This window comes from Physeter macrocephalus, chromosome 2 (genome assembly GCF_002837175.3).
Source record: "Physeter macrocephalus isolate SW-GA chromosome 2, ASM283717v5, whole genome shotgun sequence".
Lineage (NCBI taxonomy): Eukaryota > Metazoa > Chordata > Mammalia > Artiodactyla > Physeteridae > Physeter > Physeter macrocephalus.
The window spans coordinates 119,651,286-119,676,275 of record NC_041215.1 but is presented as its reverse complement, the minus strand read 5'-3'; the positions used below and the strand labels follow the sequence as shown (position 1 = coordinate 119,676,275).

At 43.8% G+C, this 24,990-nt stretch overlaps 1 protein-coding gene across 1 annotated transcript; it reads right to left on the bottom strand.

Moving 5' to 3' along the window:
* Positions 1-20,770: 20,770 nt before the first annotated feature.
* TNP1 (transition protein 1) lies at positions 20,771-23,376 on the bottom strand. The gene is given in 3 exon segments (XM_024124758.1): positions 20,771-20,805; positions 23,240-23,352; positions 23,354-23,376. Coding segments are annotated over 3 exon segments (171 nt in total).
* Between the last annotated feature and the right edge of the window lie 1,614 nt (positions 23,377-24,990).

Sequence of the window (24,990 nt, the reverse complement as noted above, 5' to 3'; positions counted from 1 at the left end):
CTGACTCTACATATGGAGAGACAAAAGATCTAGAATAGCCAGCATAATGTTGAAGGAGAATAACAAAGTTGGAGACTTATACTACTCGACTTCAAGAATTACTATAGAACTACAGTAATCAAGAGTGTGGTATTGGTGAAAGAATACACGAATAGATCAATGGAACAGAATAGAGAGCCAGAAATATACCCACATAAACATAGTCAATTGATCTTTGATAAAAGAGCAAAGGTGATGCAATGGAGCAAAGATTTTTTTTTCAACAAATGGTGCTGGAATAACTGGGCATCCACATGCAAACAAAAAAATGAATCCAGACACAGACCTTACACGTTTCACAAAAATTGACTCAACATGGGTCACAGATCTAAATGTAAAATTCAAAACTATAAAACTCCTATAAGATAATATAGGCCAAAAACCTAGATTATTTTGGGCATGGTGATGAATTTTTAGATACAACATCAAAGACATAGTTGATGAAGAAAATAATTGAAGACCTAGACTTCATTAAAATTAAAAACTTCTGCTCTATGAAAAAAAAATGTTAAGAGAATGAGAAGAAAAGCCATAGACTGGAAGAAAAAATATTTGCAAAAGACACATCTTGTAAAAGAACTACTATCCAAAAATGTAAAGAACACTTAAAACTCAACAATAAGAAAACAATATGATTAAAAAATGGGCCAAAGACCTTAACAGACACCCCATCAAAGAAGATATGTAGATGGCAAATAAGCATTTGAAAAGATGTTCCACATCACATGTTACCAGGGAAATGCAAATTAAAACAGCCAGTGAGATAAAACTCCACACCTATTAGAATGGCCAAAATCTAAAACACTGACACCAAATGCTGGAGAGGATGGGGAGCAACAGGAACTCTCATTCTTTGCTGGTAGGAATGAAAAAGAGTACAGCCACTTTTGAAGACAGTTTGGCGGTTTCTTACAAAACTAAACATACTCTTACCATACGATCCAGCAATTGTGCTCCTTGGTATGGTATTTACACAAAGAAATTGAAAACTTATGTCCACACAAAAACTTACACATGGAAATTTTTAGCAGCTTTATTCATAAGTGCAAAACTTGAAACTAACCAAGTTAGTTCTGGTACATTCAGACAGTGGAATATTATTCAGTGCTAAAAAGAAGTGAGCTATCAAGCCACGAAAAGCCTAGAGGAATCTTAAATGCATATTACTAAGTGAAAGAAGCCAATCTGAAAAGGCTACACACTTGGTCCCAATTATATGACATTCTGGAAAAGGCAAAATTATGGAGACAGTAAAAAGATTAGTGGTTGCCAGGGGTTGAGAAATGGATGCATAGGCAGAGCACAGGGGACCTTAAGGACAGTGAAAATACTCTGTATGATACTATAATGATGGATACATGTCAATACACATTTGTCCAAACCCATAGAATGTACAACACCAAGAGTGAACCATAGTGTAAACCATGGACTTTGGGTGATTATGAGGTGCCAGTGTAAGTTTATCAACCATAACAAGTGTACTACTCTGGAGAGGGATGATAATGAAGATGCTTGTGGGAGCAGAGGCTACATGGGAAATCTCTGTACCATCTTCTTAATTTTTCTCTAAACCTAAAACTGCTATAAAAATAAGGCCTTAAAAAAACCAACCAACCAGCCAACCAACCAATCAACCAACCCACACACCCCAAGGGCTCTGAACTTGAAGAACCGCTTCGTATCTACAGCAGATATGAATTGGTTATCTTCCCAGCATCCACTTTCCCTTTCTCTTCCCCAAAGGCCTCCAATTTTATTTGGGAATTCAAGTGATTCAGGGGAAGCTACCTTTGCTCTTGGCTCAGTGGAAGCTTAGTCAAATAGGGTATCCTATTCCCTGCCAATCGTGATCATTTGTGGAGTGGCAAGTGGCTTAAGCTAGTCAAGTCCGAGTGAGTATCAGGTCTTCTGTTGCGAATGCTGGGACAAAGATGCTCCTGCATTCCTTACAGATGTGAAGGAGGAAGTTCATGAATTTGGGGATTGCTGGAAGCCATCTTAATAGTGGGGGAATCAGTGTTAAGATGAAGTTGAAATTAGGACAGAGAGATAGAAAGAGAATAGGTCCTAAACAAAACTATTGAAGCTACTATACCTTTCATCTTTTTAAATTAAATAAGCCAATAAATTCTTTTTAAGAGTTAAGCTATTTGAGTCAGATTTTCCTTACGTGCAGTCAAAAGAGAGAGCAGATAGGTGAATTACCTCCTCTGGCATGTACTCTTCTGGACATGAATGAATCACTTAGCCTCTTTGATTATTTTAATGGGTGCAGGTGGAGTAAAAAAGAATTAAAATACTTTGAAAAAGTTAATTCTTTTCTGTGTCTCATTTTCCTCTTCTAGGGAACACAAATGCTACCACCATAGTTGCCAGAACCTGTTGATTATTATATTGGATTGCAAGGGCAATGTTGCCAAGGAACAGAGCAGAAGGCAGTAGAGGGAGAGATTCTGTACTTAAATTATACTAGCAGCTTTCCTTTTCATGCTTATTGTCTTTAAGGAAGCAACTCTCTCTCTCTCATACTTTCTCTTGGAGATGCAGAGCCTTCTAGGTTTTGGGGGGAGGTTTGAAGAAGAGGATGTGAGGAGAGGGTTGTAGTGTGTGGGTAGGAGGAAGGACTTTAATAAAAATACCAGAGACATATTACGAGAGGAAGAAATCTCTCAGGGATTTCTCTCTATTTTATAGAAAGATAAACTGAGGTTTAGAGTCAGATCCTGCTCCACAACACCCAGACAATCCAGCAGCATTACAGAGATTTGAACTCTAGTGTCTGAGCTCTCCAACCAGGCATCTCCCTCCAGATGACCTCTTTGCCTCCTCCTAAGTCCTATGAATAGCTTCCCCTGGAACCAAACCAAATGTTCTGGAGAAAGCACGATGTCAGCATTCTAGGTGGAAGGGCCAGGTCCCCTAAAATGCCATTTGCCATACTCACTGCGCTGGGCTGACTCTGAGTCCAGGTGTTTTCTAAAGTCAGGTGAGAGGCTTTTAGGGTCTCTTGGAGCTCCCTTCAGAGGAACATGGAAGCATATGTGACAGTGGGCTCATAAAAATTGAAAAGGGGACTGAGGGCTGAGGCGTGGCTGTCAGCAGCAGTCAGTAAGAGTCTAGAAATGACAGCAATCAATGGTGTGTAGTGACATTGTCCCCTCTTGCCTTCAGCTCCTGGGATTCCAGTAAGGGTCTTGGCTACACTACAGGGACTGGACCTCTTTGCTCCAGTAATATCTTTTCTCTTTCAGTGCAGGATTGAAAGAGCAGGGAAGAAAGAGCCCTAAGGGGCGGTGGGGCATGACAGGGGTGTAGAGTGGTGGTGGGGCATAGGGAAAGATTTGGGAGATTGCATCAGGAATAGTGATAGACTTATAAGTTTGGAGAGGTGGAAAGGATTTATAGAGATCTTCTCTCTCACACTCCTCATTTCACGGGTGAGGAGGCTAGTTGTTTCCCAGAGAGGGTAAAGTACTTGCCTAAGAGTTCACTGTAAGCTACTGGTAGAGCTGAGACTAGCTCCTGGACCTATTTATTTCCAGACTGAATGTATTAGTTATTTATTGTTGTGTAAGAAATTACCCCCGAATTTAGTGGCTTAAAGCCATGAATACATATTATTTCATAGTTTCTATGGGTCAGGAAAATGGATGTGTCTTAACTGAGTCCTCTGGTTCAGAATGTCTCCTGATGCTTCAGTCAAGGTATTAGTGGGTATTAGTGTATACTCATCTCAGGGCTCAGTTGGGAGGACCTGTTTCCAAGCTCACTGAACAAGTTCACTTGTTGTTAGGATGCTGTTCCTCATAAGCTGTTGGACTAAGAATTTCAGTTCTCATTAACTATTGGCCTAAGTTCCTTGTCATATATTATTCTCCATACAGCAGCTCACAACAAAGCTACTGCTGTCTTGCATCAGTGTGATTAAGTAAGAGAGCAAGAGAGGGTGAGCAACACATCAGCCAAAGTCTTTTTCTAACCTAATCTTGGAAGTGTCAGATCATCACTTTTGCTGTACCCAGTATTGAAGTGAGTTATTATGTATGGCTCACACTCCTGAATATCAAAGGGCAGAAATCCTTAGGAACCATCTTAGTAACTACCTATACCATATTGAATACTTTTCGCTATTATTTGCTGCTTCCTTCAACAATCTGGCAGAAATGTCTGGGAAGGCAGAAACTTAGGAGATGGGTGTTCTGTTAAAAAGCTATTCTACTCTGCTTTTGAGTTGGAGAAAATACCCTTCTCCTCAAGGGAAGGGAAAGAGTTAGAGGCAGAAAGAACACTTTAAACCCCATAAAAAAGGACTCATAGTAATAGTTACTAAGTTCTCACTTATTTTCCCCCAATACAAAATTTTCTTTCTTCATTGTTGTTCAGTTGTTTGGTGGATATGATAGAAAAAACAAGGGATTTAATTTATATCTTAAAACCTGAGTCTGATTATGACTTATAATCCCAGACAAGTTACATACCCTCACGGAGCCTCAATATGCTCATCTAATCAAAAGGATAACAGTACCAACTTTATAGGATTATTTGAATATAAATGTAATGCCCTTCAAAGTCAACAAGATGCTTTTTTTTTTTTTTTTTTTTTTTTTTCTTTTTGCGGTACGCTGACCTCTCACTGCTGTGGCCTCTCGCGTTGCGGAACACAGGCTCCGGACACACAGGCTCAGTGGCCATGGCTCACGGGCCCAGCTGCTCCGCGGCATGTGGGATCTTCCCGGACCAGGGCATGAACCCGTGTTCCCTGCATTGGCAGGCGGACTCTCAACCACTGCGCCACCAGGGAAGCCCAACAAGATGCTTTTTTTATAGGGTGACTTAATTAATAAAAATGGGCTTGTTAGAAAGTGGAATGTGGATCTCTTCTCCTGGAGCACCCTAAACTTTGAAAGAATGTGTATAGGTAGCCAATGTGATAAGTTAGGAAACAGAAATAAGTGTAGATCTAAGGGAGAAGAGCAGACAAATTCTTATTATTTTCTGACTGTATGAGGGCATATTAGTTTGCTAGGGCTGACATAACAAAATGCTATAGACTGTGTAGCCTGAACAATAAAAATTTATTTTCTAGAGGCTAGAAGTCCAAGATTGAGGTATCAGCCAGTTGGGTTTCTTTTGAGGCTTCTCTGTTTGGTTTGTAGATGGCCACCTTCTTGCTGCTACTTCACATGCTTGTCCCTCTGTTCATGCACATCTTATGTGTCCAAATTCCCTCTTCTTATAAGGACACAAATCAGACTGGACTGATGCCCTCCCTAAAGGCCTCAGTTTAACTTAATTATGTTTTTAAAGGCCCTATCTCCAAATACAGTCACATTTTAAAGTACTGGGTGTTAGGGCTTCAACATTTGAATTTGGAGTTGGCGGAACAATTCAACCCATAATAGATGGAATGCCGAAAAATATTGAGCGAATGAATCTATGAGAACTAATAAGAGATCAGTAAGGTAGCCAGATACAAAACAAATATACAAAAACCTAGAGCTTTATTGCATATCAGTAATGACTTATTGAAAAAATACAATGGTAAAAGACCCCATTCACAATAGTCACCCATCTTCAGTCCAAGAGTGCTTCCATGCAGAGCAGAGAGGAAGGGTGTCTCATGACTCAGGGCTTCATTTGGTCACCTGGGCATGGAAAGAGCACAGCTTGCAGCCAGAGTCTCGTGAAAGATCTTATAAAAATATTCCAAGCCTCTTGTCCTCAGACTTCTAGCCATAGGAGCTCAAACCCAGAGCATGCTGCTGCTGGGTGAGACATATAAGCCTCACCATTCCTCTGGGTCCTCATTCCTTTGTTAGCTAAGCCACATGTTCTCAAAAATCTCCTAGTCCAATCATCTCTGATCCAACACGGGGACATGTTAACACAGGAAATAGTACCACCCCTCTGCCCCCCCCACAAAAAACCATTTTCCTCCTGGCAACCACATCTCGAGATCAGAAGCCAGTCTTTACTTTCCATTTATATCATTAAAACCCTTATTCTGGTGATTTCCTTAGAACAAAGAGACTCTCTATACTAAAGGACTGTTGATGTTTCCATTTCATGCCAGATAGAAATTGCTTGCAGCTTGAAGAAACTTTTTTTTAAAAAGTTAATTACAGAAGTATAATATGTAATAAAATTCAAACAATACAGATAAATCAAAAGTCTCCTTTGTTCACCACTTAAATTCATTCTTCTCCCCAGAGATGATCACTGTCAACAGCTTGGTGCAAATATTTTTAAAATGTACAAAATTGTGTGTGTATGTGTGCATACACATGCGTATTTGTATACATGTGTATGTAAATGTTAATATACACACAGCCCTTAATTTTTACATATAAAAGTTTCTATCCTTTTACATTTGATGGGTATCATATTGTATGTATTCTCTTGCTACTTTCCTTTTTTCCCCTCACTTAATAATATGTCTGGGAGATCTCTCCATATCAGTACATATATGTATGTGTGGATCTATGCACATATACACATGTATCCACTTTTTAACTGCTATAGAATATATCATGGTATAGATATAATTTACTTTATTTGACTAGTCCCCCAGGGTGTACTATAAGAGGAGAGACCCATATTAGACTTAGACTATACAGCAAGCCCACTTTTATGAGTTAAGCCACTGTATTTGAGTCTTGTTAACTTTATATGCTGTTGTGACTGTTATGAAACACTCTTGTATAGAGATGTAAAGATTTCTCTAGAATAGATGCCTAATGTTAAAATTTCTGGGTCCAAAAATTTGGCCATTTGCATTTTTATTAGATCAGCTTTTAAACTTTGTTTTGTTTTGCTTTTTTTGGTTTCAACTTCTACTCTTCAAGGGTTCAAAAATCTTAGGGCCTGAGTTTCTGCATGGACAACTCAGACACAGCCCTTTGGTTCCTCTCATAGTGTATGGGTGCCTACACAACTTCTTGGTTGCATTGTTTAGTTTGTCACAATTTTCTTCTTCAGACTAGTCCTTAGAACAAGAACCTGGGTCCTCACTCATTTTCCCAATCTAAAGTCTTCCTTAACTATGCATTGACCTCATGATAGTGCCCTCCATTTTCTGATTAGAGCTCAAATCTCAGTACAGTCTATATACTGGAGATGATTTATAGGCACATAGCTGGACACAACTTAACACAGACCAGAATGAAATGTCAGCTTTGTATTTTACTCTTTTCCTAGCTCTGCCACCTCTGTTAGTCCTGAGCCTGGAGGATGCCAAGTTCTTTCCTGTGGTGACCTAGGTATGAACCTCCCCAAATGTAGGTCCAAGCTTTCCTTACAGCTGTGATTTGGCCACTAAAGCCTGGTTGCTCACTCTCTCAGTTCCACTAGCAGAATCTTCTACATTCCTCTCTTTCCCAGACCCACACTCTGAAGCAAGTCTCTTAAGTTTTCTCCCTGCTCAGATTAGTGTAAGTCTGAGGTTTGAAAGATGCCACTCCCCACACTCTATCTTTTTCTAAGACACAATCTCCTTATTTCACTCTAACAGCCATACATTTTTCTGGGTCCCACCAGCAATCCAGAATTCAACCCTCTTCTGGTATGATCAGTTTCTCAAATACAAATTTATGGTTACAAGGTAGCTGTATTTGCAATAAGAGCCACTCTAGCCTCCATGAAAAATTTAGCATGTAACTGAGAAAGAATGTATTATTAATAAATATATGTATTTAGCAAATATTTATTATGTAATTCAGGGAGATGTTGGGGACACTATGGTTGGCGAGAAAGAAATAAGCAAACCACAACCGTGACCTCCAACTTGCAATCAGAGAATTATACAATAGAATCACAAGGGTATTCCCTGGCAGTCCAGTGGTTAGGACTCCACGCTTCCACTGCTGTGGGCCTGGGTTCAATCCCTGGTTGGGGAACTAAGATCCCGCAAGCTGCACAGTGCAGCAAAAAAAAAAAAAAAAAAAAAAAAAAAAGAATCACGAATGTGAAGAACAGTGATGTTAAAGAGCACACATGTGTGTTGTGTTGAGAGTATAAAAGTGGATCTGACCAAACCAGTGGTGCGGAAGTAGTTGTAAGGATGGCTGCCCTAACAGCATCCTTAACTAATAGTTCTTTTTCTGAGTTTGGTCAGAATCAGGGAGTCCAGGTCTTTCAAACTCCAGTTCAGTGCCCTTTTCCAATCCACCATGTGAACTTGGCCCTCATTTTCTTATCTAAACATAAGAGGCTGGTGCAGAAGAACTCTGAAGTCCCTTCTAACTGCAATGTTCTTTATCGTCCTCTTCCTTATGGAGACATATGTGGTCACCTGTCAGTAGCATCACCTCCATCCAACTGCCATCCATTCAATACATGCTTGTTGAGTAACTAATATGTGCCAGGCACTGTACTAAGGCTGGAAACACAATAGACTACGAACATCATGCTGTCTGCCCTCATGGGAGTGCCCGGACCTGGAGTACCAGTTTGGGTTAATGGAGTCCTCCTCTTGCTTCTTTGGCCAAATCAGTATATTTAGAATTCAGGTGTTGTGAACTGAGCAAAATTGGGAACTCCTGGTGTATATTCTGAAGGGCCCAGGACATCCTTCTGGTACTTACTTTGCCCTTGGTGAATCCCTGCGTCTTTAGTGTTGATGTCTTGTGCACTTAGAGGCATATATCCTGAAGGGCACAAATGATACTAGGACCTCCCTTTCAATATAAGGACTGGCATAGCATAGTGGCCTTTCACTCCATAGATGTTTGTTGAACACTGGCTGCTGTCCTGGATGGATGTAGAAAAGCATTTAGTTCTGGGTACAGAGTAGATATTCAATAAGCCGTCGCTGATTTAGCGAGGAGGATATTGTCCCAACCTGAGAGACCTTGTAGTAAGCAACATGGGTGAGACAGAGCTGATGATTGTTCTGTCTTTAGGGAAATTATGTTCTGTTAGGGCCATGAGACCATACCCCAGTAGCTATAATATTATTGTATCCAGGGAGGACTTCTCGATGGGCAAACACACTGAGCTGGAAACTCAGAGACGATAAAGCCCATTCACTTCTGGCTGGTTGATTAGGAAAAGATTCTTGGAAACATGTATAAAAATATGGGAGCAATGTTAGAGAGGTGATAGAAACAAAAGATATATCTTTCCAGAGGGGAGCTTCCTCTTGTCTCTGGCCTAATTACCTTGCCGTTGAAACCATGGAAACTCAAGTCCACCCAGAAGAAGGCACTCCCTCATCTCTGGGAGGCTTGGGGTCTCTCCCATTTGTTTTCCATCTGTTCAACAGGGGTGAGGGTAGTCTGTGCTGTGGGTGGAGGCGTGGAGAAGATGGCCCCGGGAAGGTCCTCTGAGGGCCCTTTGACATTTTGAGAGTCTTTTAGTTGGGGAAACTGAGGCATGGAAAGTGGAACCTCATTAAGCCCAAATAGCTTTAAAAATGAATTTTAATTAGTTATACTCTAAGCTAACAGAAATGAGAAAGAGACACCTCTTTTTTTCAAAGTCTCTGCTCTTTGTCCACACCTGTCCCCCCTCCCAGGGCTCCTGTACCGACCCTTACAACACACGAGGCCGGGCATCAGACCAGCCTTTCTTAGATGAAATCCAGGCTGCCAGGTCACCCCACCCACTCCTGTCCCCCCAGCCCAAGGCCCCAACCTGCCCTCTCCTGGGAGACACAAAGGGCTTCTGTGACTCAGGCTGGAGCTCACAATCCTCCCCTTTCTTTCCAGCAACACAGACTGAGGCCGTGGAGCACATCTCATGGTGGTATCCCTACCTCGCCCACTATGTCCCAAACAGCACGGAGCTTTCCGCTCCTCAGTCCCTGGGGCCACCCCTCTAGCCCTACATGCTTATTTCACTCCTGTATAGACTCTTTTGCAGGAATTCCAGGGGTCCCTGTTTGGGTCCAGCTGAAGTTGAGGAGGGCCAGGGCTGGTCTGGAGAGGAGCTAATATTTATAAAGTAGTTACGAGGCACATGCACCAGGTATGGTGTGAGCTGTTTTGCATACAGATCTCATGCAGACCCTCACGGTGGTCTTTGAAGGAGGTGTTCTTAACCCAGTTTTACACAGCAAATGACAGAGGCTCAGAGAAGTTAGGAAACTTGTTCACGACCATGTTATTGTTCTGTGCTCGTGGCAAGATTTGAGTCTAGGACTGGCTAGTGCCAAAGCCTTTGGTTTTTCTGTTATAATTAATTCGTTGCTTAGGGTTTGAATCAACTGACTCTTCCTTTACCCGGTCAAGAGAGATGAGAAATGTTGTCGGTTCCTGCTCCTTCCTGTCTCCCATCCCCAAGCATCCTAGTGTGTACCTATCAAAATCCCCCTTCGCTTTGGACACTGGTGTGGTCTGGTTTGGGGGAGACTGGGGTATTGTGGGGGGCATCAGAGGACAGACTTCTAGCCCAACCTCTGTTATTAACTGGGCCACTTTAAGTGTGTCTTTTCTAGTCTCTAAGCCTCAATTCCTCCAACTGTAAAATGCCGCAGCTTAGTAGTTAAGCACACAGACACAGAACCGACAGCCTGGGTCGAATCCGGCTCTGCTGCGCACCAGCCATGTGACCTTGGACAAATTGCTTGATTTTTCTGTGTCTCACTTTCTCACATCTAAACCAGAGGTCATAGTAGTATCTACTGTATGGGATTGTGCTGAGGGTGAAAGAAGCTCTTAGGAGAGTCTCCAGCATAAGCATTTTTTTAAAAACATCTTTTTTGGAGTATAATTGCTTTACAATGGTGTGTTAGTTTCTGCTTTATAACAAAGTGAATCAGCTATACACATACATATGTCCCCATATCCCCTACCTCTTGTGTTTCCCTCCCACCCTCCCTGTCCCACCCCTCTAGGTGGTCACAAAGCACCGAGCTGATCTCCCTGTGCTATGTGGCTGCTTCCCACTAGCTATCCATTTTACATTTGGTAGTGTATATATGTCAGTGCCACTCTCTCACTTTGTCCCAGCTTCCCCTTCTCCCTCCCCGGGTCCTCAAGTTCATTCTCTACGTCTGCGTCTTTATTCCTGTCCTGCTGGTTGAGTAATATTCCATTGTATATATGTGCCACATCTTCTTTACCCATTCATCTGTCAATGGACAGTTAGGTCAGCATAAGCATTTTACAAGTATTGCTATTACTATTATTATTCCTAGATGTATTCATTTCTAAAACAACATAGAATTTAAAGCTGAGTGCCACCACCTTGACTTTTTCTTCTCTCCTTTTTGACTGTGTGTATGTATGTGTGCGTGTGTGTGCGTGCGTGTGTGTGTGTGTGTGTGTGTGTGTTAGCAGGTAGAGAGATGTGAGTAGCTCATTGTGTTAATTAGATGTCAAGTTATCCCTCCTCCCATGTGTGACATATCTTCTTGATATGCCGAAAAAAGCAAGCATTTTTTTTTTACTTTTGTATATTATATGTTTTCAAGCCAAACAGTTTTGAGCCAAAAGTTGTCTGAGTAGAAAATACACAGCTCTACAGTGCTTGGCAATTTTGGCCCCAGACCTCCAGGGAAGCAATTATTTAGGCACATCAGGGACAGCAAGGATGACCATGAGAGTAACAAGAATAATACAGACCAACACGGAAATCACCTCCCAAACCTCTGGACCTAAAGAATTCAATTAAGATAGTAAGCAGGGACGTCCCTGGTGGCACAGTGGTTAAGAATCCGCCTACCAATGCAGGGGACATGGGTTCAAGCCCTGGTCTGGATAAAAAATTAATTAAAAAAATAAAAGATAGCAGGCGTGTGTGTGCGTGTGATAGAGGGTTGGGAAAACTGAAGGTAAATGGTGGGCTTTATTCATCTCTTTGCAGTTCTGGCTTAACACTGGGCCTGGCTTAGTAGACACGGCTCTAAAGGAAAAGAGCAGGAAGTATAGGGAATGAGGCATTACTGAGCTGTGAAAATCCAGGGCAGCTTTGGCCAGCTCTGTCCAATAGAAATATAACACGAGTCACACCGTGGTTTTCAATTTTCCAGTAACCACACTTAAAAAAACAAAAAAGAAACGTGCAAAATCAATGTTACTTGTTTTTTTAAATCTAGTATGTCTAAGATAGTAATTCAACATACAATCAATGTGAAAAAATATTAATGAGATATCTTACATTCTTTTTTTCATACTAAGCCTTTGAAAGCAAGTATGTATGTTACAGTGAGAACACATCTCAATTCCAATCCTGCTCACTGCAACTAGAGAAAGCCTGCGTGCAGCAGCAAAGACCCAACGCAGCCAAAAATAAATAAAAAATTAATTAAAAAAAAAAACGATAGCAGGCATGTGTGTGCGTGTGATAGAGGGTTGGGAAAACTGAAGGTAAATGGTGGGCTTTATTCATCTCTTTGCAGTTCTGGCTTAGCACTGGGCCTGGCTTAGTAGACACGGCTCTAAAGGAAAAGAGCAGGAAGTATAGGGAATGAGGCATTACTGAGCTGTGAAAATCCAGGGCAGCTTTGGCCAGCTCTGTCCAATAGAAATATAACACGAGTCACACTGTGGTTTTCAATTTTCCAGTAACCACACTTAAAAAAACAAAAAAGAAACGTGCAAAATCAATGTTACTTGTTTTTTTAAATCTAGTATGTCTAAGATAGTAATTCAACATACAATCAATGTGAAAAAATATTAATGAGATATCTTACATTCTTTTTTTCATACTAAGCCTTTGAAAGCAAGTATGTATGTTACAGTGAGAACACATCTCAATTCCAATTAGCCACATCTCAAGTGCTCAGTAGTTACATGTGGCCAGTGGCTCCCATACTGGACGTCCTAGACCCAAACCCTGGGGAGCTTCTATCTGCGAAACCAGCCAGAACATGTCTTGCTGCTTGGATGTCTGGAGTGGAAGGAGGGAAAGCGGGAAATCATTCTTCTTAGGAGCCAGGCAGGGGAAGATGGCGTCCCCCTGAGGCCAGGGCTCCCTGCTCATGCCCCAATTTTGCATTATTGTGCTCTTGACTTTTATGGAGTTCACAGTCTCCCTCTCCACCTTTCCCTAGAATCTGTGACTCCCAGGTATGTTTACTTCCTGAGCCATGAATATAAAATGTGCACACCAGGAATGGGCCTGTCCATCCCTCCAGCAGCAGCCTTGCACGTGGTTCTGTGACTCTCTTCTTGCTATCCCATTTGCTGTTAATTTTTTCAACGTGGTGAAAATGTTCTTTGTGGGGAAAAAAATGGAGTGGAGAATGAAGCCAATTTATGGTTCTGGCAGTGAAAGCAAAATGTATTTGTTAGGTTCTAAGCAAATTCTTTATGCTAAGATGGCAGTTTTACACGAAAACTGCATGACATAACGGTGTTCACACCTTTAGGGATTCAAGAGAGTGGCTGCTGTGTGTGCAGGATGCTGAGTTTTTACCCTGTGGGAGCGTCTGCTGGCATTTCTTGCATTGCAGGGAAGTTGTTTCTTGCCTTAGGCAGTGGACATTGCTGTGCCTGGCTGCTTGGCATACTTTTTCCTTTCTTTGGTAACAGTCCCTCAATTTTCCTTCTAGGATCAGCCCTGCCCCACTGTAACACAAGCTTGACCATCATTTTCTCTCTCCTGGGACCCTGGCTTTTTAGGGTAGTGATGTAAGAATGGAAAACAATTGGAGCCATTTCAATGCAAAGAGGGCGCCCTTGAATTGAGGGCTGCTTCCTGCCTGGCTTCCATCCTGGGACCTACTTGTCCAGCTTTTCCTTCTATTCTTGAACAATTTCACAGCCTTCCGATAGATTCCATTTCCCCCTCTTTTAAGTTAGCTGGAATCAGTTTCTGTTGTATGTCCCCAAATGCACACCTTGAGCCACAAGTGGGCTGTGATCTGGCCCAGGATCTGCAGCCAAGGGGAGCAAACAAAAGACTGAGTAGTCACACCAGAGATTCCGTTTCTAGCCTCCAATGGTGGCAGTGGTGGGAGAGGCATCATTGTTCAGAGCATTTTCTCACCTCTTCTCTAGCTTCTTTCTTTTCATATCCCTGGGAAGTACAATTCCCATGTTCTGAAGTGGTGTAGACTAACCACGGTTCAGAGGGGCAGAGAAAGCCCTCTATCCACATTCTATGATGCTGCTGCCTTCTGTTCCTGAAAGAGTAGTCAGAGAGATGGGAGCTGCTGGGCTACATTTCTTTGATCTAATCCTTTAGAATCTTAGGACATTTTTTTTTTTTTTAAGAATTGCAGGGCATCTTGGAACCCCAGAGAGGGGCAATGAATTGGGCAGAGCTGACCTGGACCTGCTCTTTGAGCCTTTTACCAGAGGGTTCTTGTTTTTTTTTTTTTTTTAAATTTTTCTCTCATTTTATTATAAAGAAGTTTAACAGTACAGAAAAGTCACCTGACCTTAGTGGGTCGAGCAGAGTGTTCTAGATTTCTTCACTCACTACTCACAGTGTAGTCCCTGGACCATCAGTGTCAGAGCCACCTGGGAGCTTCTTAGAAATGCAGAATCTCGGGCCCACCCTGGATCTACAGAATTAGAATCTGCATTCCATCAGATTGATCCCAAGTGCTTCTGTGCATGTGAAAGTTTCAGAAGCATTTTGTATATACCTCAAGGTATATCAAGGTACAGTTTCTAGTCCTGTTGAGAAGGTCTCCCTCTTCAGAGCTTCCATTTTGAGGCACTTTTGAGAATGGTCCCTGCAAATTGTGAAATTCAAGCTCTTTATGTCTTTTCGATAAAAACCACTTGCATGTTAGACTTAGGACTTTATAGCTGATTAATTACAGAGATATTTGCCTGCTACTAATGGAAAAAATAGACATGATCCTAATCGGTGAGTTTATTAATCCACCCTCAGTCCTTTTCATTGACATCCATGCTCAGATTTAATTTTCACAATGTGCGGGGTTAGGAGGATATCTTACATTCTTTTTTTCATACTAAGCCTTTGAAACCAAGTATGTATGTTACAGTGAGAACACATCTCAATTCCAATTAGCCACATCTCAAGTGCTCAGTAGTTACATGTGGCCAGTGGCTCCCATACTGGACGTCCTAGACCCAAACCCTGGGGAGCTTCTATCTGCGAAACCAGCCAGAACATGTCTTGCTTCTTGGATGTCTGGAGTGGAAGGAGGGAAAGGGGGAAGATGGAGTCCCCCTGAGGCCAGGGCTCCCTGCTCATGCCCCAATTTTGCATTATTGTGCTCTTGACTTTTATGGAGTTCACAGTCTCCCTCTCCACCTTTCCCTAGAATCTGTGACTCCCAGGTATGTTTACTTCCTGAGCCATGAATATAAAATGTGCACACCAGGAATGGGCCTGTCCATCCCTCCAGCAGCAGCCTTGCACGTGGTTCTGTGACTCTCTTCTTGCTATCCCATTTGCTGTTAATTTTTTCAACGTGGTGAAAATGTTCTTTGTGGGGAAAAAAATGGAGTGGAGAATGAAGCCAATTTATGGTTCTGGCAGTGAAAGCAAAATGTATTTGTTAGGTTCTAAGCAAATTCTTTATGCTAAGATGGCAGTTTTACACGAAAACTGCATGACATAACGGTGTTCACACCTTTAGGGATTCAAGAGAGTGGCTGCTGTGTGTGCAGGATGCTGAGTTTTTACCCTGTGGGAGCGTCTGCTGGCATTTCTTGCATTGCAGGGAAGTTGTTTCTTGCCTTAGGCAGTGGACATTGCTGTGCCTGGCTGCTTGGCATACTTTTTCCTTTCTTTGGTAACAGTCCCTCAATTTTCCTTCTAGGATCAGCCCTGCCCCACTGTAACACAAGCTTGACCATCATTTTCTCTCTCCTGGGACCCTGGCTTTTTAGGGTAGTGATGTAAGAATGGAAAACAATTGGAGCCATTTCAATGCAAAGAGGGCGCCCTTGAATTGAGGGCTGCTTCCTGCCTGGCTTCCATCCTGGGACCTACTTGTCCAGCTTTTCCTTCTATTCTTGAACAATTTCACAGCCTTCCGATAGATTCCATTTCCCCCTCTTTTAAGTTAGCTGGAATCAGTTTCTGTTGTATGTCCCCAAATGCACACCTTGAGCCACAAGTGGGCTGTGATCTGGCCCAGGATCTGCAGCCAAGGGGAGCAAACAAAAGACTGAGTAGTCACACCAGAGATTCCGTTTCTAGCCTCCAATGGTGGCAGTGGTGGGAGAGGCATCATTGTTCAGAGCATTTTCTCACCTCTTCTCTAGCTTCTTTCTTTTCATATCCCTGGGAAGTACAATTCCCATGTTCTGAAGTGGTGTAGACTAACCACGGTTCAGAGGGGCAGAGAAAGCCCTCTATCCACATTCTATGATGCTGCTGCCTTCTGTTCCTGAAAGAGTAGTCAGAGAGATGGGAGCTGCTGGGCTACATTTCTTTGATCTAATCCTTTAGAATCTTAGGACATTTTTTTTTTTTTTAAGAATTGCAGGGCATCTTGGAACCCCAGAGAGGGGCAATGAATTGGGCAGAGCTGACCTGGACCTGCTCTTTGAGCCTTTTACCAGAGGGTTCTTGTTTTTTTTTTTTTTTTAAATTTTTCTCTCATTTTATTATAAAGAAGTTTAACAGTACAGAAAAGTCACCTGACCTTAGTGGGTCGAGCAGAGTGTTCTAGATTTCTTCACTCACTACTCACAGTGTAGTCCCTGGACCATCAGTGTCAGAGCCACCTGGGAGCTTCTTAGAAATGCAGAATCTCGGGCCCACCCTGGATCTACAGAATTAGAATCTGCATTCCATCAGATTGATCCCAAGTGCTTCTGTGCATGTGAAAGTTTCAGAAGCATTTTGTATATACCTCAAGGTATATCAAGGTACAGTTTCTAGTCCTGTTGAGAAGGTCTCCCTCTTCAGAGCTTCCATTTTGAGGCACTTTTGAGAATGGTCCCTGCAAATTGTGAAATTCAAGCTCTTTATGTCTTTTCGATAAAAACCACTTGCATGTTAGACTTAGGACTTTATAGCTGATTAATTACAGAGATATTTGCCTGCTACTAATGGAAAAAATAGACATGATCCTAATCGGTGAGTTTATTAATCCACCCTCAGTCCTTTTCATTGACATCCATGCTCAGATTTAATTTTCACAATGTGCGGGGTTAGGAGGTGGATTCATTGATTTGTTTCCCAAGAAACAAGGCTGTTTGTCTGTCCTGATGTGGTCCTTCTACCCCTCACCTGGGGATGGCTTGGCTCCTGCTCCTCTAGGAGTTTACAGTCTCATTGGAGAGGTAAGAGCATCCTCAATGCTTTAATTTTATGGGAGAGCAAAATAAGTCACAGGGAGATACAGATGCTTCCTGATCTCAGTATCTGACCTGGGCAAAGGGATGGAAGAGATTGAGAGGCTCTAGGTCACATGGGAATCCAGAGCTCTCTGCAGAGCAAGGGGTGCCTGGGAATCTGTCCACAGGGGCACCATCCAGAGACTAAGGCAGGAAGCAGGGTCACGAGTCAGGGCCAGACAGACACAATGGTACTTAAAAGGCCAGTCCAAAGGGAGAGAGGTGAGGGCAGCCAACTCCACTCAAGTTCTCTAATTTACAGTATTTTGTATTCTTACAAGTCCCCTGTGTGGTAGATGTCATGACTGACATTTTATAGATAAGGCAGATGAGGCTAAGGGAGGTTGGAAAATCAACCTAAGATCACATGGCTGGTAGAACCATTGCCCATCTGCTTTAGCCTACCCTGCTGGCTGCTGAGAGATGCCTTCCCCTGCAGTCAGGCTTGGTAACAGTAACGGTAAATCTGAGCCTTAAGAAGAGATGAAGTGGCCCCAGCTGCAAGAGGGGAGGTGTGCAAAGGCTTGAAATAAAGCAGGACTGAGAGATGGATCAAGGTCACAATGCAGGAGGAGTTGGTTCTCATGGAATCCAGACTCTTGGGATTCAGTCCTGGACCCTTTCCCTGGTACTGTGCTTCGTGGAGAGAATTGTCATCTGTATCACTTCTGGGACACTGAGCTAAAGGGCGGGCATGGCTGCAGGGCTCGGATCAGGGAGAGGTCTCCCGTTTGGACCCATGAAAGGCTGGAGAGGGAGGGTGGCTTGGGGGCCCAGAAGTGAGGAGAGGCTCTCTTCAAGCTGGATAACTGGCTTCCTCACTCATCAACCCGGAGAGGTGGACCAGCGACCTGGTGACCAGGACCTGGTGCTCCTAGAGGTTTGGGTCTTTCCCTGGGGGGCCTGGTGTGTGAAGGCTCAGATTGCAGAGCCAGGCTGTGCTGTCCTCTGGTTTCAAAGGACAGACCTCTAGGTGACCCCGACAGCTGAGCCCCAGGCCATGTCTGACTTGTACCGACTACCCCTGGGGCACCCCAGTCCCCTCCCAGCTGTAGCTTCTGGGCTTTTACTACCTCACACAGCCCTGAGCACTTCTCTAGAACTTCCTGTTTTCCTGCAGCTGCACAGATCCAGCTGGCCCCACCTGGGCTGATCTGGCCAGGCCCAGGGCAAGAGGTGGGAGTCAGCTGTGTTCTCCCCTAGCTCCTCTGGGCCCTCTCCACCCACAGCGTCCTCAGGGACCACTCCCATCAGACCCCGATGTCAGTGGAGCAGAGGCCCTGTATCCAAGTCAGCTAACCAGAAGGTCAAGGTGACCCAGAAAGGCTTGTGGTCAAATTCCTTAATTTTTTTTTTTTTTCTGATTTCTGACTTTCTAAAAAGGCCGAGTAAGTGATGACTTAAGGACATGGCGTTCCAGAGAAAACTGGAGAGAGGAACAAAGTCCCCTTGGTGAGGGAGGTGGAGAAAAAGCACACAGAGGGTGAGGTCTTCCAGTGTCACAAGCCCCCTGTGCTCTTTCCCTCTGGGTGCCTGCCTGGTCGGGGCTGAGCCTGCAGGAGCTGTCAACAGGGAGCCAGAATGAATGTTCCTGGAGGGCAGTGACTAAGTCAACACCAGAGCTGGAAAATGTCCAGCCTGTGAGCCTGGAAAATGTTCTTACTACCAAACAGAGTTTTCCAGGTGGCTGCCAATCCTTCCACACCTGTCTAAGGGGGCAAAGACAAGTCACCAGGCAAGGGTCTGGCTGCCCAGACCAGCCTTGAACTGTTCTCTACATGCCCATCCTGATCATTAATTAACATTGTCTTAGAACATTTTGTCTGGGAATAATACTCTCTTGCCAATGACATGAACGCGTGCTTTTGAGCTAAGGGAGCCCTGAGTAACTTGGTCTGGGATCTCTTCACTGGTTACTTCTGAAGGGACTTTGGCCTGTGACAAGAAATGAGAGAAGACTAATAGTATGCTAAAGTGGCCAGCTTCTAGAAGTCCAGTGAAAGAAGGCATTTTGCCTACCAGGCTGTGCCAGCTATCACCATTGGTTTTTCAGAGCTATTCTTCAACATCCTCTGCTCTTTGATGCCCTACATCACCTGGGGTCTTTAACTTGTTGCTTTTTGGTTGAGTTTGGGCACTGGAAGCATCAGGAGGAGATTGGAGGGCTGGAGGAGAGAAACATCAGGGTGCTTCTCAGACCGGCAGTGGCTGTGTCCTTCTCCAGTACAGTCTTTACCCAGAGGTCCATCTGCCACTCCCTTCACCAAACACACAGCTTTGGCTCTCAAGGGGCTCTTATAACACTGTTCCATCCTTTTGCCTCTGCAGAGCCATTCTTTTCTTTCTTTCCTTCTTTCTTTCCTTCTTTCCTTCTTTCTTTCTTTCTTTGTTTCTTTGTTTCTTTCTTTCTTTTTTTCTTTCTTTCTTTCTTTCTCTTTCTTTCTTTTTTCTTTCTTTTCTTTCTCTTTCTCTTTTCTCTCTTTCTCTCTTTTCTTTCTCTTTCTCTCTCTCTCTCTCTCTTTCTTTCTTTCTTCTTTCTTTTTGTTTTTTTCTTTTTCTTTCTTTTTTTCTTTCTTTTCTTTCTCTTTCTCTTTTCTCTCTTTCTCTCTTTTCTTTCTCTTTCTCTCTCTCTCTCTCTCTCTTTCTTTCTTTCTTCTTTCTTTTTTGCAGTACGCGGGCCTCTCATTGCTGCGGCCTCTCCCGCTGCAGAGCACAGGTTCTGGACGCGCAGGCCCAGCGGCCATGGCTCACGGGCCTAGCCGCTCCGTGGCATGTGGGATCTTCCCGGACTGGGGCACGAACACACCTCCCCCGCATCGGCAGGCGGAATCTCAACCACTGCGCCACCGCCATGGCACCCGGGCCTAGCCGCTCCGTGGCATGTGGGATCTTCCCGGACTGGGGCACGAACACACCTCCCCCGCATCGGCAGGCGGAATCTCAACCACTGCGCCACCAGGGAAGCCCTCTTTATTTATTTTTAATTAATTAATTTATTTTTGGCTGCATTGGGTCTTCATTGCTGCGCACGGGCTTTCTCTAGTTGCAGCGAGTGGGGGCTACTCTTTTTTGCGGTGTGCAGGCTTCTCATTGTGGTGGTTTCTCTTGTTGCGGAGCGCTGGGCTCTAGGTACACGCGCTTCAGTAGTTGTGGCTCGCGGGCTCTAGAGCTCAGGCTCAGTAGTTGTGACGCATGGGCTTAGCTGCTCCGCAGTATGTGGGATCTTCCTGGACCAGGGCTCGAACCTGTGTCCACTGCGTTGGCAGTTGGATTCTTAGCCACTGCGCCACCAGGGAAGCCCTGCAGAGCCATTATTGCCAGGCTCTGGAGGTCTTGACTCTATGAATTGTCCCTTCAGTAAAGTGTCTTCATTTGAGTCCCCTCCAGGGGATCCTGATGGATACAGGAATAATATTTCTTTTTATTGATACGTGTGGAATAATATTCTTGTATAAAGAATAATAAGTTTCTTGAGGGAAGTACATTTCACACTATTTTGCTGTTCTGTTTACTCTTCCCTATGGGAAAGGTTGTCTTTGCGCATCTTGGTAATCTGAAAGATGGCAGAGAAAAGGTGAAGTGGAGAGCACAGAGCAAGGGGTGAGTTGTACATGAAAGCATTTGAAGGCTCCTGGCACACAGTTGCAGCAGGGAGTGGCAGGGGCAAAAGGTGGGAAAAAGCAGGTGGGAAGAGATGTAGGTTATCAGAAAGCCAGTGGAAGAGACAGAGGTGTGTGGCCCAGACTGTGGGGCATGAGGTCCAGCAAACAGCCTCCTAACTTCAGCCTAACTGCAGGGTCTGCCTCAGCACAGAGAAATGCCTGGCCTGAGGTCACCCTTTCTCTAAGCAGCCTGCTGGGCAGGAGGGGATATAAAGCTTTCGCTATTTTGAACCCATGTAGGAATTCTAACTGGCTGTACTCCCTGCTGGCTGATGAATGAGAATTTATGGCTAGAGCAGCAAAAGCCTGACAGTAAAACAACTGGATTTTGTGTGCTGCAAGGAGCTTTCAGGCTTTCTTTACATGGAGGCAGAGGAACTCCCAAAGGGCACAAGAGTATGTGAGAACTGGTCATTTCTGATTGGGGATTCCAGTTGAATCTGTAAAGAGTTTTGTGTGGATGTGGATAATCATCTACTTGAGAATCATACGAGTTTGAGTTTGGTTCGAACAACAGGGACAACAGGAATGTTTAAGAGGTAAAACTGTGGAAGATGAAGGTTATGAAGGGAATATTTTCTCTATTCCCTCTTTACAAAAATGGAAACTGAAAAAATAAGGAGAGAAATACAAGTCTGATGAATCTTGAAGAGTCTAGGTCCCTGATGCTGACTTAGCTCGGAGCAGTGTGTGCATTCTCTAGGGCTAAGAGAACGAAGCAACTTGGAACATCTTTACTCATGTCATGACCTGGGCTTTTTCTCTTCCTTCCCTACTAGAATCTGACCCACAGTGACAGCCCTTGTTCCCATCCCCATATCCCAATACCTAGACACCTCCACAGGGCTCAGAGTCAATGATCTCATTGAAAATACGTGAAGCTCTGCAGAGAAAGAGGCTCCCTTTCCTCGCTTTGTCACCTGGTCCCACATCTCACCCCACCCCCCCGCCCCGCCCTGCCCATGTTGGAAACTTCATGTCTAACCTCATGCTCCTCTCATTCCTTCTGGCTTATATCCTTTCCTGGTTGCTTCCCCAGAATCCAAGTGGGTGGCCTGGATTAATGTGAGTCTCAACTCCTCTCTGTGCCACCCTGGTACTGTCTCTGAGGCAACAGGAAACACTCATTAAGAAAAATATTGCCCCCTCCTGAGCGGGTGGGTGCTGAGAGGAGGTGTCAGATCCCTGGCCAGAGACGACATAACCGTTATCAGAACCCAAGGTCAAGCTAAAGTGAGGGCCACAGCAAAGGATGGTTCTTCCTTGCCAATAAGGACCACCCAGACTGAGGTGAGGTCATTCCTACTTCCAGACACACCTGATTAAGATTCATTTATGACGTCAGAGTCACACAAGCTGGCTTGAATCTCCTAGGCAGTATCCCTGCCTCTGGTCTTGTCCAAATACCATGCTGGCCTCTGCCCAGAATGTATCCTCATCTCCAACAGCCTTCTAATTATGCCCATACAATCAGATAAATTAGAAGCACTGAGGGTTCTCTGTCCACCACTGTGACATGTCTTTAGCTAGTTAGTTTGGGTAATCATGGTTTGGTGTTTCCATGCTCTAAGCCCCTTGACAAAACCAGCTTGCTTCCTTTGGCTCATAACTGGCACTCTGATGAATGTATTTCTCCCATTTCTTTTATCTCCTCTCCCTTTCCATGTTGGGAAGGGAGACAGTACATTGAGACCAAGACCCAAATATGGTGATGGTGCATGGCCAGAGTTGGGGCACAAGGAGAGAGAGTTGTTAAGGAAAATTACATTGACATCGATATTATCCAAATCATGTTTCATGTTTAATGGTTTCATACCTGCTAATTCTTCCCCAAGGCTGCCCAGCTCAAGAGCCATTTTCCAACCAAAGGATCAAAGGAAACTGAAATTCAGTTTTCAAATGTTTATTGAAATGTTGGGGAGAAACAGCCAACATATACATTCCTCATTTCATCACGACTGACATTTTATCCCCATGATAGGCTCTTCTCTGGTTTTGATGTAACTTCAGGTCTCCTTGGCAGTCCCCTTCTGTTCTCTGTTGCTGCCTGGTGTCATTTGAAGTCCACCAGGGCAGACCCCACTGGTGGAGTCACAAGTGGGAGCAGGAATTACGAGTGGCTGTAGGGAAAGGACAAGTTTGCAACAGGAACACCAGTTAGAACATGACCATTCATCCTCTTCCTGCCCAAACATGAACCTAGTTGGGAATGAAATTCTCATGCTGAGGTTTCAGGGTCCTATGAGAGGTAACTCCAAGTGTGAGGGCCTGCAGGACAACAAGATCCCCCCTGTTTGACTGCTCTCCTACTCATCCCTCACTCACCGTCATTGTACCATTTTCTACTCTTCAGGCTGCCCTTCTGGTATTTTCTTTTGCTGCCACCTCTCTTGACTCCCTTGTGAGGAGCTCGGTTCTTGCCCTTCCTCATGCCGTGACTTTAATTTGCAGCTGGTCGACATTGTACTTTCTGCCAAAATGAAGGGCTTTGTAGAGCCGGGAGGCCACAAGTCTGGGTATTTAAGGCCTTAGCGATTGTGACCGTGAAGGGGGCGTGGCTTAGCAGGTAGGCAGGGCTCCACTGTGATGTCACTAGCCTTTGTTACACTTTGGTAATATATGTGAAATAAGGTGGCCCCTCTGATGTAGCTCAAGGCTACCCTCAATTTTGAGGTCTTTTTTTAATGATAGGTGAGGTTTTCCAGACAGGTGTTATTGAGCACCTAAATTCCAGCCCTGTGCTGGGCACCTGGAGAGTACAAGAGCCATTAAAATAGTTATCTCCTGCTTGTAGGAAATTTAATGGTTGTTGAGTGTGTGTATATGTATCATGTTTAAATCTCTCTTATGGCATTGGGAGATAACAAATGTGTTTCTATAAGGACTTGACTCTAGGAAATCCAGTTCAATATGACCAAAACATAAATATTCTTTCTCTTTCATCTAAACCAAGTTTTCTCAACCTGAGCACTGCTGATACTATGGACTAAATATGTGAGACTATTGTTGTTAAAAAACAAAATTTAACTGAGTAAATTTGAAGATCTAATTAGCTTTATTAAATGATTCTTGAACCAGGCAGCATCTCATCTGGCAGGCAGAGAGATACTCCAAGGGGTTATACCACATGGAAGGCTTTTATAGTAAGGAGAGCTGGACAGGGAAAGGAAGTCATCAGCAAGGAAATAATGAGAGTTCATTGGAGGAAAGTAAAAATTCAGGTGATAATGTCTTCTTATTGGCCGAGTTGCAGCCCTTTCCATTGGCTGGGCTTGTGGCTGGGTGATGGAAGTCTTCCTTCCTCCTGCTGGGGTAGTAAAGTAGTTGCACTTCCTGTTGGGGTCAGTAAATAATATCTTCTTTTTGGCATGATTGACCATGAGTGGTAGCGTGTGAGAGCTCCCTGTATGAGTACTTCCAATTCCAATCTTAGCTGAAGTTTCCTTTTACTAATTTTCACATTGCCTTCTGCATTTGGCAGCATTCCTGGCCTGTACCCTTTAAACACCAGTAGAACCCCTACAGCTGTGACAACCAAAAATGTATCCAAACATTGCCGTGGGGAGGGAGGGACAAAAATTACCCCTGGTTGAGAACCATTGGCTTAGCCATTTTAAAAAAGTCAGTCTGCAAAAATTTATTGATCATGCAGTATGTGCCATGCACTTAGGTGCTAGGAAAATAGTAGTGGGTAAAAACAGACGTAGACTCTGAGTTCATGGAGTTTTCAGCCTAGTAGGGGAGAAAGCTATTAATCAGACATCTACACTAATCAGTGAAAAATTACTTCTCAACATGGTGCAAGATGAGGTTGGAGAGAGGAGCAAATACCAGACAAGCTCAAGTACATTGGGGAGCTATGGAAAAATGTTTAAGAGGATGACATGATAAGATTAGATGGAGGATGGATTGACGGGGAAGTGAAGTGAATAAAGGGAGAGGCTATTGCCAATAGTGGGGGTTCAGGAGAGAAATATTTGAAAATGGCTTAAGCCCGGGCCAGTGGGTGTTGGTTAGGATGTAGAGATGTAGATAGGAGACAAAGACTTGGTGATGGATTGGATTTGGTTGGTGAG